General features: G+C 39.1%; 1 protein-coding gene across 7 annotated transcripts in view; it reads right to left on the bottom strand.

Annotated features, from left to right (window-relative positions):
• VMP1 (vacuole membrane protein 1) overlaps positions 1-18,021 on the bottom strand; it is a 144,421-nt gene that overhangs the window by 12,440 nt on the left and 113,960 nt on the right. For all 7 annotated transcript variants that reach the window (XM_025440664.3, XM_049114166.1, XM_025440665.3 and 4 more), the window contains one exon: positions 15,490-15,551. In XM_025440664.3, coding sequence (XP_025296449.1) covers positions 15,490-15,551 — 62 coding nt within the window. The remainder of the gene's footprint in view (positions 1-15,489; positions 15,552-18,021) is intronic.

Raw genomic sequence — 18,021 nt, 5'->3', positions numbered from 1 at the left:
AGTAGAGAGCCCTATTATTATATGGAAAATTGTCTCTTAGACTCAAGCCAACAGATTCTTCTGCTAAAGAGACTGAATTTTACAATGAAGGCACTAGTAGGATATATGTTCAGGGATAAAGTAAAAGCTCTTTCCCATCCCACTCCCCCTTTACAGGCTGGTATTGTCTTCTGTACATAAGAGGCAACGATAGCATGCTGAAAGTTCAAGAAGATGATGGGACTAGCAATTCCTTTTTTTTTTTTTTTTTTTTAAGATTTTATTTATTCATTAATAAGAGACACACAGAAGAGGCAGAGACACAGGCAGAGAGAGAAGCAGGCTCCAATGAAGGGAGCCTGATGTGGAACTCAATCCCAGGACTCCAGGATCATGCCCTGGGCCAAAGGCAGACACTCAACTGCTCAACTACTGAGCCACCCAGGTGTCCTGCAATTCCTTTTAAATTTTTTAATTTTTAACTTTTTTTTTTTTTAAAGTAAATTCTACCCCCAAAATGGTGCTCAAACATGACTCTGAAGATCAAGAGTCTCATGCTCCACTGCCTAAGCCAGCAAGGCGCTCTAGCAATTAATTCCCTTTCTTGGTAACAGTCTTATAATCTTGTTTCCAGAAATGTGCACATTTTAGTCAAACACTACAGAGTTAAGTTGTCCGTCACCCCCCCCCCCACCCCCCACGCAGTGATCTAAACAGGCTTAACGGTTAGTATTTTAATGAGTTGTCATTTCCTGTCTGATAAAGATTCTCACAGTATTTAACCACCAGTTTCCCTGGGGCCCAACCAATACTAGAGCTCTATTCATAGTGACTCAGAATGGATCTCAGACTCCAGGCCTGATTCAACAATGATAGATTGCCCTCCAAATGAAACTGTCTCCTCATAAGGTAGATTGTTCTGGAGAAGAGAGGAAGGAGGAGTGTAGTTTATCATGCAATCATTCTGAAGAAGCTAAAGGCCATCGTGCTGACCTTCATTAATATTTATAGCCTTCCAGTTCTCAGAGATTAGAGAAAGAAAAAAAGAAACAAATTGGTACTTAATTAACCCAGGAATATGACAAGTAAATGAACTGGTGCTAATTGCAAATCAACTTATATATTTAACCTAATAAAAATGGGATCCCATAATTCTGTAAGACTGGAATGAAAGGGTTATTAATTTTCCCACATAACTGAATGGAGAATCTGAATCTTTGAAGCTAATATTACAAGAAAAAATTGTTAACGATGTATTCTACTTGCTTTTGGATCTGAAATGTGGTAGCCCACCCAAGCCAAATTCCTTTATATCTTAGGATCTTGAAAGAAAGAGTACCCAACAGAAAATAAAGCCAAAATGAAAATTATGTACTACATTAACAAATCCAGGGCTTCCTCAGATACAAAAGTTTGGGTTGATAATCTCCGGCACTGTCTGAAATTCATGGTGATTCAACCTCAGGATTTGGAATTAAAACATCTTGAATTTCATACACATCTGTGTCTCTTTCAAATGATTAAAACCTCTTTTGTACTCAACGTTGGTCCATTGTGTGCTCAGTGGTATTATAAACATATGACACCATCAGTTTCTAAGCAGCTGGGTAGAAGGAAGACCACTGCTTTATCTAGAAACATCAGGTGTATTGTTGCTATTGGCTCACAACATATTTCCATCACAGACGTCTTTTAAAAAAAGAATTTGCAATTGCTCTTGCTTTTGAACATTTAGAATTGTTTTCTATCAAAGTCGGAATGGAGGTAAAATCTCCTTATAATTAGCAGCTACTCTTTGAATTATGCAATCACTAAAGGGACATTTTTGAAAACAAAACTTCAAATCAGAATGTAGACTTGAACAGCAGGAGCCAAGCAGGCATTTATGTTAATGAATGAAGCCAGAGCTAAAGGAGTGGTCTATAAGAACCTAAGCGACTGGCTGCCAAAACAATACCCTGTAAAAACTCAAATGATTCCAGTTCTAGAAAATGGCAAACCGGTAGCAGCTTTATACAGTAATAAATCTGTGTCTGGCTTGAAGACCCACTGTGTTCTAAGGATGAAATCAGCAACAGGGACACATATATCCAAGGACAAGAATAAAGAAGAGTTTATAGAATTTTATTTTATTTTAATTTTTTTAAAGATTTTATTTATTTTTTCATGAGAGACACACAGAATGAGGCAGAGACACAGGCAGAGGGAGAAGCAGGCTCTCTGCAAGGAGCCCAATGTGGGAGTGGATCCCAGGACCCCGGGATCACGACCCAAAGGCAGATGCTCAACAACTGAGCAACCGGGGTGTCCTGAGTTTGTAGAATTTTAAATTCATGGTGAAAGGGCATAAAAACTTACTGACCTTTAGTCATTCAAAATGGCATGATGGTGTGTGGGCAAAAAAAAAAAAGAGATCAGAATTCAATCTCATCTAAGAACAATATAATTATTCCGACATTAGTTAGGCAGAAAATCACTAAATGCAGTAGATAACTAAGAAAAATGTTGTGATCTGTGTCCTTAATGAACTTAACCTAGAAGGGTGATGAGAGAGAATTAAAAAGAAAATGCATTTAAACCTACAGTACGGGGACACCTGGATGGCTCAGCGGTTGAGCGTCTGCCTTCGGCACAGGGCGTGATCCCAGGATCTGGGATTGAGTCCTGCATCGGGCTCCCTGCGAGGAGCCCGCTTCTCTGCCTGTCTCTCTCTGTCTCTGTCTCTCTCTCTGTGTCTCTCATGAATAAATAAATAAAATCTTAAAAAAAAAAAAAAAACCTACAGTACAAAGGCCAGTAGATTTCTCCCTCAAAGTAACACCTGCAGCAACTAGTTACAGCTAAACAAGGTGAATATACATGTAAAAAGGAATGGACAGAAAGAATTCACGCTGAGTCCTTATCAAATTCACACAATAGGCATTTGAAATTAGTGCTCTTGTCCAAAACTACAAATTCAAGTAGATTACTTCACTGCTTTCTATAGCATTCCCTCAACATTCCTCTTTCCTATTTCAAAAGATCCCGGAATCTTTACTCCAGATTTGAAGGAAGAAATTGTTAAAGAAAATAATCAATCTACTTAGGCTTTTGATCTTACCTCTTGGATCCTATCTCCATCTCTTGCATTTACATGAATTTAACTTCTCTGTGTGTTTCAGATTCCCCATCTACACAGCGACAGTACCTTACAGGTTTTATTACGCATATGCAATAAAATGTATGTAAAGCACCTGGCCTAGCATGTTCTTTTTTTTTTTTTTTTAAGATTTTATTTATTCATGAGAGACACAGAGAGAGAGAGAGAGAGAGGAAGAGACACAGGCAGAGGGAGAAGCAGGCTCCATGCAGGGAGTCCAATGTGGGACTCGATCCCGGGACTCCAGGATCATGGCCGGGGCCGAAGGCCAGCACTAAACTGCTGAGCCACCCAGGGATCCCCTTGCCTAGCAGGTTCTTACTAAATGTTAATTTCCAATCCACATCCTTTCCTTTTTTCATTTCTATTTTCTTTTTTTTTTTTAATTTTTTATTTATTTATGATAGTCACAGAGAGAGAGAGAGAGAGAGGCAGAGACACAGGCAGAGGGAGAAGCAGGCTCCATGCACCGGGAGCCCGATGTGGGATTCGATCCCGGGTCTCCAGGATCACGCCCTGGGCCAAAGACAGGCGCTAAACCGCTGCGCCACCCAGGGATCCCCATTTCTATTTTCCATCTCTAGTTCTTTTTTTATTTTTAATTTATTTTATTTTATTTTATTTATTTATGATAGTCATACAGAGAGAGAGAGAGGCAAAGACATAGGCAGAGGGAGAAGCAGGCTCCATGCACTGAGAGCCCGACGTGGGATTCGATCCCGGGTCTCCAGGATCACGCCCTGGGCCAAAGGCAGGCGCCAAACCGCTGTGCCACCCAGGGATCCCTCATCTCTAGTTCTTTACTAGAGTCTTTCCCTCAGCCTAAAAATATACAGACGTCTCGTCTCTCCTAATAATGAATTAATTCATTTAGTCGACAAATATTTAGAGAACACTTAAAATGTGTCAGACATGACCTTGACCTACCTTTTCCTTTAATCAACAATTCTATGTAATACAATATAGTTCAGTTTTAGTTTTCATCATTCTACAGAAATGTTGAGTGGGCATTATTATTATATAACTATGGGCAGTAGTAACTTCCAGTACAATGACAATTTCTCATATAGTCTAACTTCGGAGTTTCTGTTTTATCCGTTAGCTATGCTGCCTCACAATATCTCCAACAAAAATATAGAAGAGTTAAAGTGTCAAAAGAGAAAATAAGAAACTATAGGAAGAGGATATGAAAAGGCAGGAGTTTTCCACCTAAACTGCAGATTATGCTAAAGTTAGTGTATACGACTGAGTCTCAGCAGCTAGGGTGTTAAAACTTAGTGTATCAGGCAGCCCTGCTGGACGCAGGGGTTTAGCAGGGTCTGTAGCCTGGGGTGTGATCCTGGAGACCAGGGATCGAGTCCCACGTCAGGTTCCCTGCATGGAGCCTGCTTCTCCCTCTGCCTGTGTCTCTGCCTCTTTCTCTCTCTCTCTCTGTGTCTCTATGAATAAATAAACGAAATCTTTAAAAAAAACAAAAAACTTAGAGTATCTTTCTTCAGTTAATACAAATATTTGTATTCTATACTTCCATAACTTTTTCTGATTATTTTATTAATGATCAAAGTAAAAAAGAATCAACTACATTAACCATTTTATATTTTAAAATGAAAGAATAGATCTTCTTTCTGTAGAATAAAGTCCAGGCAAACATAGCTCATTCTGACCACTTGTTACAGAGTAAGGAACAAGAAACATTGTTAAGATTCAAGCACTTAATTACTCACTGGTTAAAACGATCTCTCTTGCCACAGGCAAGTCCACTCTGAGGTCAAACATCAAGTTAACTCAGAAACAGGAGACAGCAGAGTATGGAACATTCTGTATCTGGTAAAAAGTCCCTGCTCCAGCCAACCCCCTCCCCCAAGTTCAATGATTGAGTTATGGAAACTTTCCTGTGTGGTAAAACTAGGGACTTTGTCTTCCAATAAGACCCTGGCAACCTGACAATGAGCCAATGTTCTGCATATGGTTTGTTACAAGTCATATGCTTAATGTTATTTTCTGGGAATTCTCATCCTCTATTTGGTGAGAAAACTGGAACATGTCATTTTAATCATGATTTTAAGGTTAGACTTGGTCATGCTCTTTAAGAAATATGTCCAGGTCTCTCTCATTGGAGAAAGTTTAAAATAAAAATTCATTTAAAATCTTATTTTAAAAAAAATGAAACAAATATAATGCCTTTAAAGCTCTAAACTTGGGGATCCCTGGGTGGCTCAGCAGTTTAGCGCCTGCCTTCGGCCCAGGGAGTGATCCTGGAGTCCCAGGATCAAGTTCTACATCAGGCTTCCTGTATAGACCTTGCTTGTCCCTCTGCGGGTGTCTCTGCCTCTCTCTCTGTGTCTCTCATAAATAAATAAATAAATAAATAAATAAATAAATAAATAAATAAATAAATAAAACTTTATAAAGCAAGCAAGCAGTAAGCAAGCTCTGAAGTTCTCTCTTTGTTTGGTTCTGTTCCCTTACTTATTTCAACCTAAGACACCAAATAGTTCAAAACTCTATTACATGCCTAGTTGTTTTTTTTTTTTTTTTCCCAGAACCTTTCTCTGTCCCTCTACAAAACATACCATAAACCAAAAGGCTTTTTCTCAAGACTATTATCTGTATTCTAACATCTCTCAGATTACAAAACTGATTCATTACATCTGTTCAGGTTTCCGTATATAACTAGACAAACCCTTTGATTTAGGAAAAGATAACAGAGATACCTTTCCTTAAACCTAATGACATTAGGGATCGCTGGGTGGCGCAGCGGTTTGGCGCCTGCCTTTGGCCCAGGGCGCAATCCTGGAGACCCGGGATGGAATCCCACACCGGGATCGAATCCCACGTCGGGCTCCGGGTGCATGGAGCCTGCTTCTCCCTTTGCCTGTGTCTCTGCCTCTCTTTCTCTCTCTCTCTCTGTGTGACTATCATTAAAAAACAAACAAACAAACAAAAAAAACTAATGCCATTAGCGATTGCTTTCCAGAACTGTCCAAGTAATAAATCTACCAATTATTATTTCTAATAATAATTAGAAAAGAAAGGGATCTATTTACTTATAAATTCCCAGTAAATTTTGAAGGTAGAGCTTACATTCTCTCTGCGATCTTAGGACTGTCATACAATGACATACTGTACTAAAAATACCAAAGGCCAAGGGTATACTTAGGGTATTATACTTAGCTGGGCTACTTCCTAGTTACATTAAGGCTAGAGCCCTCTGGAAAGGAATATTTCTTTCAGTCATCAGTATAGCATTCATACCTCTGTAAAATTAATACTAAACTGCACCACCAAGATATGGGGGTGGGGCGATGGCAGTGAGCAGTTTGACAGGTAAGAATTTGCCCAAATTTGGTCCTAGACAAAATTATCTTTTTCTTTTCTTTTCTTTTCTTTTCTTTTCTTTTCTTTTCTTTTCTTTCTTTTCTTTTCTTTCTCTTTTCTTTTCTTTTTGCTTTGCTTTTCTTTGCTTTTCTCCTCTTTCTCTCTCTTTCTTTTCCTTTCTGATTTTATTCATTTATTTATTTATTCATGAGAGACACAGACATGAGACACAGAGAGAGAGAGGCAGAGACGCAGGCAGAGGAAAAGCAGGTTGCATGCGGGGAGCCCGACGTGGGACTCAATCCCCGGTCTCCAGGGTCACGCCCTGGGCTGAAGGTGGCGCTAAACCGCTGAGCCACCCGGGCTGCCCATTCTTTTCTTTCTTTCTTTTTTTTCTTTTTTTTAAGATTTTATTTATTTATCCATGAGAGACACACACAGAGAGAGGCAGAGACACAGGCAGAGAAGCAGGCTCCATGCATGGAGCCCGACATGGGACTCGATCCTGCGTCTCCAGGATCACACCCTGGGCGGAAGGTGGCGCTAAAACGCCGAGCCACCCGGGCTGCCCCCAAATGTTCATCGATGGTAAATGGATTAATAATTCCCAATGGAATAACATACAGCAGCCAAAATGAATAATATTCAGCAACACATAATAATATTGGTAACATAATAAATGAAAAGTATAAAACGACTACATATAGTATAATACCCTTTCAATGAAAAAAAACTAAAGTAGAAATTATATAAATGAGTTATTTATAACCACTCAGAGCCCATTTCCTTATTAATAAGAGGGAAAAATATCCATCATACAAAGTTATAATTAGAAGTAAACAGTAATAATAACTATGTAAAGTGCTCACTATGTTAAAAAAAAATAGTATCCTTGAGGCACCTGGGCTGGCTCAGTCAGAAGAGTATATGATTCTTGGTCTGGGATGTGAATTTGAACCCCACGTTGGGTGCAGAGAATACTTACATAAATAAATTAATTTAGAAATTAATATCCTTGGGGAAGGCCAGGTGGCTCAGCGGTTTAGTGCCACCTTCGGCCCAGGGCATGATCCTGGAGACCTGGGATTGAGTCCGGTGTACGGCTCCCTGCATGGAGCCTGTTTCTCCCTCTGCCTCTGCCTCTCTCTCTCTCTCTCTCTCTCTCTCTCATGAATAAATAAATAAAATCTTTTAAAAAAATGCAAAGATCGCTTTAAAAAAATAAAAATAGATATTAATATCCTCAAGAATTATTTGTACAATCTTTGATGAAAAACTTCATCCTTTCTCCCTCTGCCTGTGTCTCTGCCTCTCTCTCTCTCTCTCATGAATAAATAAATAATTTTTTTTTAAAAAAGGGGAATCCCTGGTGGCTCAGTGGTTTAGTGCCTGCCTTCGGTCCAGGGCATGATCCTGGAGACCTGGGGTCGAGTCCCGCATCGGGCCTCCTGCGTGGAGCCTGCTTCTCCCTCTTCCTGTGTCTCTGCCTCTCTCTCTCTCTCTCTCTCTCTGTGTGTCTCTCATGAATGAATAAATAAAAAATATATATATATTTATATATATATATATATATATTTTTTAATGATAGGCACGCAGTGAGAGAGAGAGGCAGAGACACAGGCAGAGGGAGAAGCAGGCTCCATGCACCAGGAGCCCGACGTGGGATTTGATTCCAGGTCTCCAGGATCGCGCCCTGGGCCAAAGGCAGGCGCCAAACCGCTGCGCCACCCAGGGATCCCGAATAAATAAAATCTTAAAAAAAAAAACACAAAACTTCATCCTAGTTAAAGGTCAGGATTTAGGCTTTCCCTCAATCCTCCCTGAGAGTACACAATATAGTCACTTAAAAGTCTACCTTTCTAACAGTCAACAGAAACTGGAAATAAGACTAAAAACATAGGCAAAAACAAAACAAAACAAAAAAAACCCCACAGGCAAGAAAAAACTGAGACTGAAGGCGTTTTAAAAATCCACATGCCTTGGAATGTTATATCACTGATATGAGTATGCTTCAACTAAACTGTAAAATATTTTTATACAGGACATTTCCGTTTGTTTGGAAGTTGGAAAGGTTGTCAGTTGCCTCCTGAACTAGAGAAGAAATGCTACCCAAAGAAACATACTGTTTGAGGGGTGCCTGAATAGCTCAGTAGGTTAAGCATCTCACTCTTGACTTCAGCTCAGGTCATGATCTGAGGATTGTGGGAAGGAGCCCTGTGTGGGCTCTGTGCTCAGCGGGGGGGTCAGCTTGGGATTCTCTCTCTCCTTCTGTCCCTCCTCTCCCCCTCTTCCTGCTCACTCATTCAAATAAATAAATGTATCTTTTTTTTATTTTTTATTTTTTTAAAATATTTTATTTATTTATTCATGAGAGATCCAGAGAGAAAGAGGCAGAGACACAGGCAGAGGGAGACGCAGGCTCCACGCAGGGAGCCCGACGTGGGACTCGATCCCGGGACTCCAGGATCATGCCCTGGGCCAAAGGCAAGCGCTAAACCGCTGAGCCACCCAGGCTGCTCTGTATCTTTTTTGAAAAAAGAAAGATGTATTATTTGAAAAAGAGCAAATAGAAGTGGATGCAGAGAGAAGTTAAATAACTGGTTTGGGGCAGAGTTCATATTCAAATCTCAATTTATTTTGTTCAAAGGCTATGCACACTATTCATATTCTACTTCCTAGCTCTTCTTTACTGTTTGGGTTCATTTTTCATTCTTCCTTGTCTTAGTATATCATCATTTTAAATTTGAGTTGTTGCTTTTCTTGGTCTTGTCTTTTGATTTTTTTTCTCTATAATTGTAACTCATCACTCCCATAGTTGTTTTTATATATATAAAACTAGGGCAGCCCTGGTGGCTCAGCGGTTTAGTGCTCCCTTCAGCCCAGGGCACGATCCTGGAGACCCGGGATCAAGTCCCACGTCAGGCTCCCTGCATAGAGCCTGCTTCTCCCTTTGCCTGTGTCTCTGCCTCTCTCTCTCTCTGTGTCTCTCATGAATAAATAAATAAAATCTTTAAAAAAATAATAATAATAAAAAATAAAACTATATATAGCTTCAAAATATCCTTCAAAAGGCTATATTCCAAACTTTACTAGTTTAGTTTGATCAAGTGCTAAATGATTTATAGTTCAATAGTGTAAAGAGAGACAACTAACAATCAGAAGATAATATTATTACAGCAAGCTAGAGGTACTATTTTTGGTTCAACTCAGCAATGGGTCAAGGGAGTCAATTTAACTTCTCTTTTCTGAAATAAATTGCTAAACTACTTATTATGATTTATAATAATCAATTTATGACTACTAAAAATTCATTCTCCTTATTGAACTTTAATTTTCAGTCTAGGCTTGGTGAGTCTATTTTTCATTTGAATACTTGTGTTGTTTTATTTTTTAAGATTTTATTTATTTATTTGAGAGGGAAAGAGAGAGTATGACAGAGAGAAGTCACTAGCAGGGGATTGGGGTAGAGGGAGAAGCAGACTCCCCACCAAGCAGGGAGCCTGATGCAGGACTCAATCCCAGGACCCTGGAATCATGACCTGAGCCGAAGGCAGATGCTTAACCAAGTCACTTAGGTACTTCCATTTGAACACTTGTATTTATTTATTTATTAAAAATTTTTTTTAATTTATTATTTATGATAGTCACAGAGAGAGAGAGGCAGAGACATAGGCAGAGGGAGAAGCAGGCTCCATGCACCGGGAGCCCGACGTGGGATTCGATCCCAGGTCTCCAGGATCACGGCCTGGGCCAAAGGCAGGCGCCAAACCGCTGCACCACCCAGGGATCCCGAACACTTGTATTTAAAAGCATTTCCTACTTCAAAATATGGGAAAACCAATCATGTCAAGCACAACTGTTGTATCTGATTAGAAGATTATTTTTTCCTGACAGATATGAAAAATATACCAATTGGTATCTGGTAATAAAGAATTATTATCATCTGCTAAGTCTGATTATACTGTTTAATACGTTATCTAGAAAAGAAGTTGATGAGATAATCCTTGTGGATAACACTGGGGAAAAGATGAGGATATCAAGACATTCCAGTATCTATCTCCTGAAAACAATTTTAAAAATATGATACCACTGGACGCCTGGGTGGCTCAGCGGTTGAGTGTCTGCCTTTGGCTCGGGGCATAATCCCAGATTCCCAGGATCGAGTCCTATATTGGGCTCCCTGTGTGGAGCCTGCTTCTCCCTCTGCCTGTGTCTCTGTCTCTCTGTATCTCTCATGAATAAGTAAAATCTTAAAAAATATATATAATACCACCCCTTTAATTCAATAAAGATTGGATTCTAGCAGGTCTTGAATATCTTAGGATAACTTTATGCAAAACCATCTTTAAGAAGGAAGAATCAGGGGCACCTGGGTGGCTCAGCTGTCAGTTGGTTGAACATCTGCTTTAGGTTGAGGTCATGATCCCTGGGTCCTGGGATGGAACCTTGCATCAGGATCCCTGCTCAGTGGGAGCCTGCTTCTCCCTCTGGCCCTCCCCTTGCTCATGCTCTCTCTCAAATAAATAAATAAATAATATCTGGGATCCCTGGGTGGGGCAGCGGTTTAGCGCCTGCCTTTGGCCCAGGGCATGATCCTGGAGATCCAGGATCGAGTCCCACGTCGGGCTCCCGGTGCATGGAGCCTGCTTCTCCCTCTGCCTGTGTCTCTGCCTCTCTCTCTCTCTCTCTCTCTCTCTCTGTGACTATCATAAATAAATAAAAATTAAAAAAAATAAATAAATAATATCTTAAAAAAAAAAAAAGAAAGAAGGAAGAATCACTGGGTCACTGGCTGGTTTATTTGGAGGAACATACAACTTTTGATCCTGAGGTTGTGAGTTCAAGCTCCATGTTGGGTTTGGGTATAGAGATTACTTAAAAATGAAATCTTAAAAAAAAAAAAAAGAACCACTAGACTTTTTTTTTTAAAGATTTTATCTATTTATTCATGAGAGACACACAGAGAGAGAGGCAGAGACAAAGGCAGAGGGAGACACAGGCAGAGGGAGAAGCAGGCTCCATGCAGGGAGCCTGACATGGGACTTGATCCCAGGTCTCCAGGATCACACCCTGGGGTAAAGGTGGTGCTAAACCGCTGAGCCACCTGGGCTGCCCACCACTAGATTTTTTTGAAGGCTGTGCTAGATGAGATATTAAAGGTAAGAAATAACTACTTTTGAAAACCATAAGAAATTCTAACTTTAGGGGATCCCTGGGTGGCTCAGCGGTGGCGCCTGCCTTCATCCCAGGGTGTGATCCTGGAGTCCCAGGATGGGTCCCGCATGGGGCTCCCTGCAGATGGAGTCTGCAGCTCCCTCTGCCTGTGTCTCTGCCTCTCTCTCTGTTCTCTCATGAATAAATAAATAAAATCTTAAAAAAAAAAAGAAATTCTAACTTTAATTTGTTGGCCTAAGATTATAAAGATCCTATTATTTCTGTTTACTGTAGATAAGTTATATAACTTGAGAAACTCCAAAGGCTGGGAAAACAGAAGATTCTGGGCTATGAAATGATATGCTAATTCTTATCAGCCAGATCTTTACATGGGCACCCTGTGTTCATTATATCCATTATATATTTATCATTCTAGGTGCTATAGATACAATATAATAATCACATACCCTCAAACATAAATGTAAAAACACAACTGTCAATGCATGTAGTACATACTGTTATGAACAGATGTCCCTAGAAAAGAGGATATCTGATTGCAGTTAGGGAAGGCATTTTGTTAATATAATAGTTGAAATCTAAAGGATGTTATATAGGGGTGCCTGGATGGTTCAGTTGGTTAAGCATCTGACTCTTGACCTCAACTCAGGTCTTTTTTTTTTTTTTAAGATTTTATTTATTCATGATAGAGAGAGAGAGAGAGAGAGAGAGAAAGGAGGGTGGGCAGAGACACAGGCAGAGGGAGAAGCAGGCCCCACGCAGGGAGCCCAACGCGGGACTTGATCCTGGGACTCCATGATCACGCTCTGGGCCAAAGGCAGGCGCTAAACCGCAGAGCCACCCAGGGATCCCCTCAGTTCAGGTCTTGATCGCAGGGCCATGAGTTCAAACCCTGTGTTGGGTTCTGTGCTGGGCACGGAACCCACTTAAAATGAATAAATGAATGAATGAGTGAATGAATGAATGAATGAATGAATGGCATTATCTGGGCCAATGATTCTCAGTGGGGTTGGTGGAGGTAGTGGAGGCATAAGTGCATTAGGATATTTGGTAATGTCTGCAGACATTTTTGATTGTCATGGCTAGGAGATACTAGTACCATCTAGTGAGTAAGAGGACAGGATGCAATTAAGTATCTTACAATGCATAGAATACTCTCCCACAACAAAGAACTAGCTGGCCTAAAATGTCAATAGTGCAAAGGTTAAGAAACCCTGAACTAGGCAAAGGAAAAACCACAAGCAAGTAAAGACCATAGATGGAAGACTCAAGAAAAGAAAATTATATGCAATATATCATACAAGGCTCTCTAGACAATATTTTAGCTTTATCTTAAGAAAGTAAAACAAACAAACAAACAAACAAACAAAAAACGAAGAAAAGGGTTTTTTTTTTTTTTTTTTAAATATTTTATTTATTATTTAAGTCACAGAGAGAAAGAGAGGCAGAGACACAGGCAGAGAGAGAAGCAGGCTCCATGCACCAGGAGCCCGACGTGGGACTCAATCCCGGGTCTCCAGGATCGCGCCCTGGGCCAAAGGCAGGCGCCAAACCGCTGCGCCACCCAGGGATCCCAAGAAAAGGGTTTTAAGAAGATGAGGAGCTGGAGGAAGGACAGTGGCAGTGACATACTCAGATTAATACTTTTATTTTTTTTATCTATTTATTTATTTTTTTTCAGATTAATATTTTTAAAATGTTACTAACTGCAGTATGGAGAACAGACTGGAAGGGAATGTAACTTGATGTGTGTAGATAAGATAGGTAGTTACCTAATCTAGCTTTTTAGAAACTCCAAAGGCTGGGGACACAGAAGATAGTGGTAGTGAGTATGTATAAAATGCTGAAAAACTGCCCCCCTTTTAAAGATTAATTTATTGTTTATTGTATATATAGAGTGTGCATGCACATGTAAGCAAGTGGGGGGAAGGGGCAGAGGTAGAGAATCTTTAAGCAGACTCCCTGCTGAGCATGAAATCCACTGGGAGGCTTGATCCCATGACACTTGAGATCATGACCTGAGCCAAATCAAGAGTGGGATGCCCCGATGGATAGAGCTGCTACGTGCCTGGAAAAACTTCCTTTTACAAATGCTCAGCTTTGGAACAGGAGAAGGGAAGAAGGTATAGTGCTACATCCACAGTCACTCAGGTAACTTCTGGGTTTGTGTAGTACTCAGCTCTAGGCCCTTTGGAATTCTAGAGGTGGAATAATAGCTCTAAAAACAGATGAAATGTCTTCTTTGTATTTAAAAATAAGGAAAAAGAATATTTCTGCTTGGTTTCTGAATGTGATGTATGGTAACTTATAAACCAGTTATTTATAAGGATCCAGAGAACAAAAAACTAGAGTAATTACATTTTGATGGACAAGCTATAATCCACATTTATAATCAGAAGATTAGGAAGTAATAAAACCAGTAGCTGGCCCCACTGAGTATATTCTCAAAAATATGTTTTTCTTCAATTATTATATTAAAACCATAATAGAAAATATTAAATACTATTTTATTGTAAAATATATCATATATAGAAGAGAATATACACATATACATATATATATATATATAAAATACACGGTTTAAAGAATAAAACTAATACTCATGAACTCACTTCCAAATGGCAATTTTTTTTAAATAGCAAAAATTTTCATAAGTGTTTTAATTTTTAAATTTTTTTTATTTTTTAAAAAGATTTTATTTATTCATGAGAGACACACACAGAGAGAGGCAGAGACATAGGCAGAGAGAGAAGCAGGCTCCATGCAGGGAGCCTGATGTGGGACTCGATCCCAGGACTCCAGGATCATGTCCTGGGCCAAAGGCAGATGCTTAACCACTGAGCCACCCAGGCATCCCCAGAAGTTTTGTTTTATAAATGGCTTTTGAGATAAAGATTTATGGTAAAATTACATAAAGAGTACTTTCTACCATTGGGCAGTTAATCTTTTTTAAGATTTTATTTTTAACTAATCCCTACACCCGATGTGGGGCTCAAACTCACAACCCAGAGATCAAGAGTTGCCAGCTCTATGGACTGAGCCAGCCAGGTGCCCTTGACCAGTTAAACTATTAAAGGAAAAGAAAACCTTTCACCTATAAACATTGAATAAAAAAAAATACATAAAAAAAGTTTCATTATCTGACAGTATTCCCATTCTAGTTGATAATTAATTTGACTAACCAAAGAGTCTACTGTTTTATCAAAGTACTCTACAAGTATGTGACATTACCATTTAAAGCATAAATTGTAACTGACTTTACTCACAACTATAAACACAAAAATAGTGCTCGCTTCGGCAGCACATATACTAAAAAAATATAAACACAAAAATAAAAGCTTTGGATAGTCTAGCCTTTTAAAATGGCCGATTTTTTCTCTAGTGAAGTAATAGGTTCATAACTGACATATTTTGTAATATTATACCATCTTATGCCTTATTTAACGAAATATTGATTTTTATGTAAGATTTATATTTAAATTAAATGCAACTGTGTATCTGGCATCCAATTTTGGCTAAAAATCATAGCATTGTACTAAAGCACAATTAAACTGTAATAATACACACATGTCTTTTATATAAAGAGGATTTCTTATTTTTTTGGAGGAGCAACAGTCTCAAACTTCAGTTTTTTTTAAATCAAGAATTCTATGGCTTTAAAATTAACATTTAATTAAAAATCTAAAATAAGGATTATTTAAATTTCATCTTTCCCTGCTGTAGGGTAAGAAAGTCTTCAATTTAACTAATAACAGGGCAAAAGATTTCTCCTCAAAAAATAAAAAGGTATCAGAAAAATTCTGTCCCAATAAAATTTTTTATACATTTTCTTCTATTTGAACAGTGATGACATTAATATTAATCCACAAATAATTACTCACCCAATGAAAGCCACCATCTGCTCCACTATGTGTTTGCTGAATGTTATTATAACGAAGATTTTCTGTAGAGAAAATACCAGTTAAAATAAGTATCTGTTATCAGAAAACCTCAATATAAATTAATAATCTGTTAAGAGTCTAAAAAGGCGAGGTGCTGCTCCAAATACAATTTTTAAAATTCTTAAAAAAAAAAACAAACAAAAACACCACTTGCCTCGCAAATGCTACCTACTTTGTATTTTAAAGATGTTTTTCCTTAAGCACGAATCAAGTCTTACAGGATACATGACTATGTCTGAAGGAAAAATGTGAGTCATGAAACCCAAGGCTGGGTGGACATTCCACATGTACTATGGATCTTAGAGTGGAGTATACAAACTGAAGTCATGGGTTCCCACACAGCCATTACCAAAATTAAAGCTGGTCAAACTGAGGACATGGGTCTGGGTTAAATCTAATCCAGAGGATCCTGAAAAGCCTGTACATCCTTCGTTGAAAGTTTATAGAAGTTATTACAAAAGTTTCATTCTCAGAACCTGAATGATCTTGGACTTTTAGGCTTATGTACAAGCAAAAGCATCAATGGGTTACTGAGAATCATGATCAGAATTGGGTCATTTTCAATTTGGTGCTACTGAAGTACTCTCCTTTTTTTTTTTTTTTTAAAGATTTATTTATTTGAGAGAAGAGAGAGTGTGTGCACAAGCAGGGGGTAGGGGCTGAAGGAGAGGGAGAAGCAGATTCCCCGCTGAGTAAGGAGCCAGATGTGGGGCTCGATCCCTGGACTCTGAGACCATGACCTGAGCTGAAGGCAAAAGCTTAACCAAATGAGCCACCCATGTGCCCCAGTACTCTCCATTAAGTAAAGATGCTGATACTTTAGTTATAAGTAAAGATGCATTTAGTGCTAACAGGTAGCAAATATCCTCAACTCAATTATTATTATTATTATTATTATTATTATTATTATTATTATTATTTTATTATTATTTATTCATGAGAGACACAGAGAGAGAGAGGCAGAGACACAGGCAGAGGGAGAAGCAGGCTCCATGCAGGGAGGCCGATGTGGGACTCGATCCCGGGTCTCCAGGATCACAACCTGGGCTGCAGGCGGTGCTAAACTGCTGTGCCACCGCGGCTGCCCCAATTATTTTTTTGAAGTATGTATGTACGTATGTATGTATGTATTTATTATTTTATTTATTTGACAGAGAGAGCATAAGCAGGGGGAAGGGTAGAGGGAGAAGCAGAAGCAGACTCCCCAAGGAGTGGGGAGGCCAATGTGGGCTCAATACCAGGATGCTGGGATCATGACTTGAGTCAAAGGCAGATAGATGCTCAAGCAACCGAGCCACCCAGTTGTCCCTGTTTATGTAACAATTTAAAAAAGATACTACCTATCTTATGAAAAAAAAAGCATATAGATGTTAAAAATAGTTACAAGATGGATGATGATTTCATAAACAGTTATACACATGGTGTATGAAGATTATGAAACTAACAAGACAATTATTACAGATTATTTAGGGAGAAAAGCACTCATATATAGGGATCCTTCTAGTTTCTATAAAAGCCAGCCATTGGAGCTATAAATCTTTCACTAAGAATTAGAGCTAATAGTTTTGTCTCTCAGTGATTTCACCACCATGAGTTTTCCCTACCATAATTTCCTAACATTGAAAATAAGCCAATGCCCAGATAATTGCATAATTCCATTGCTTGAAAACAAAACAAGACTTTGACTTTCTTTTTATATGTAACAGCTTGAAAATTCACTGTGCTGGGTAAGACATAAATGTGTCAGATATTTAAGAACATATGTCTCATCTCAGAGTCATTCGGGCTAGAGGTCAGAGTGGAGATTCTACCAAGTAAACAAAAACCATAGACCACCAAATAGCCCACTCAACCATGTGTGTAGAGGAAAGGGTTGAGTAGGGAAAAAAAAAAAAAAAAAGATATGGGCGTAGAAAACTAACAGTGCCAGAATGAACAAAGAAGAAACTATTTATAAAAGAAGGTCCTGGGATCCCTGGGTGGCGCAGCGGTTTGGCGCCTGCCTTTGGCCCAGGGCGCGATCCTGGAGACCCGGGATCGAATCCCACGTCGGGCTCCCGGTGCATGGAGCCTGTTTCTCCCTCTGCCTGTGTCTCTGCCTCTCTCTCTCTCTCTCTCTGTGACTATCATGAATAAATAAATAAAATCTTTAAAAAAAAAAAAAAAAAAAAAAAAAAAAAAGAAGGTCCTTCAATAGAATGAAAAATCTTATATTCATTTATTAAAAATTTATTTATTAGTAGGGTGGGGTGCCGGGGTGGCTCAGTCAGTTGAGCATCTGACTCCTGGTTTCAGCTTGGGTCACGATCTAATAAGCACTGTGGGATTGAGCCCTGCATAGGGCCCTGCACTTAGCACAAAGTCTGCTTGAGAGTCTCTCTCCCCTACCCCTTTCCCTGCTCACGCTTGTGCATACTCTCTTTCTTTCCCTCAAACTAATTCTTTTAAGATTTTTATTTATTTATTCATAAG

This window comes from Canis lupus, chromosome 9, assembly GCF_003254725.2.
Source record: "Canis lupus dingo isolate Sandy chromosome 9, ASM325472v2, whole genome shotgun sequence".
Lineage (NCBI taxonomy): Eukaryota > Metazoa > Chordata > Mammalia > Carnivora > Canidae > Canis > Canis lupus.
Note: the sequence above shows the minus strand (reverse complement) of the source record. Positions and strands in the feature narration are given on the sequence as shown.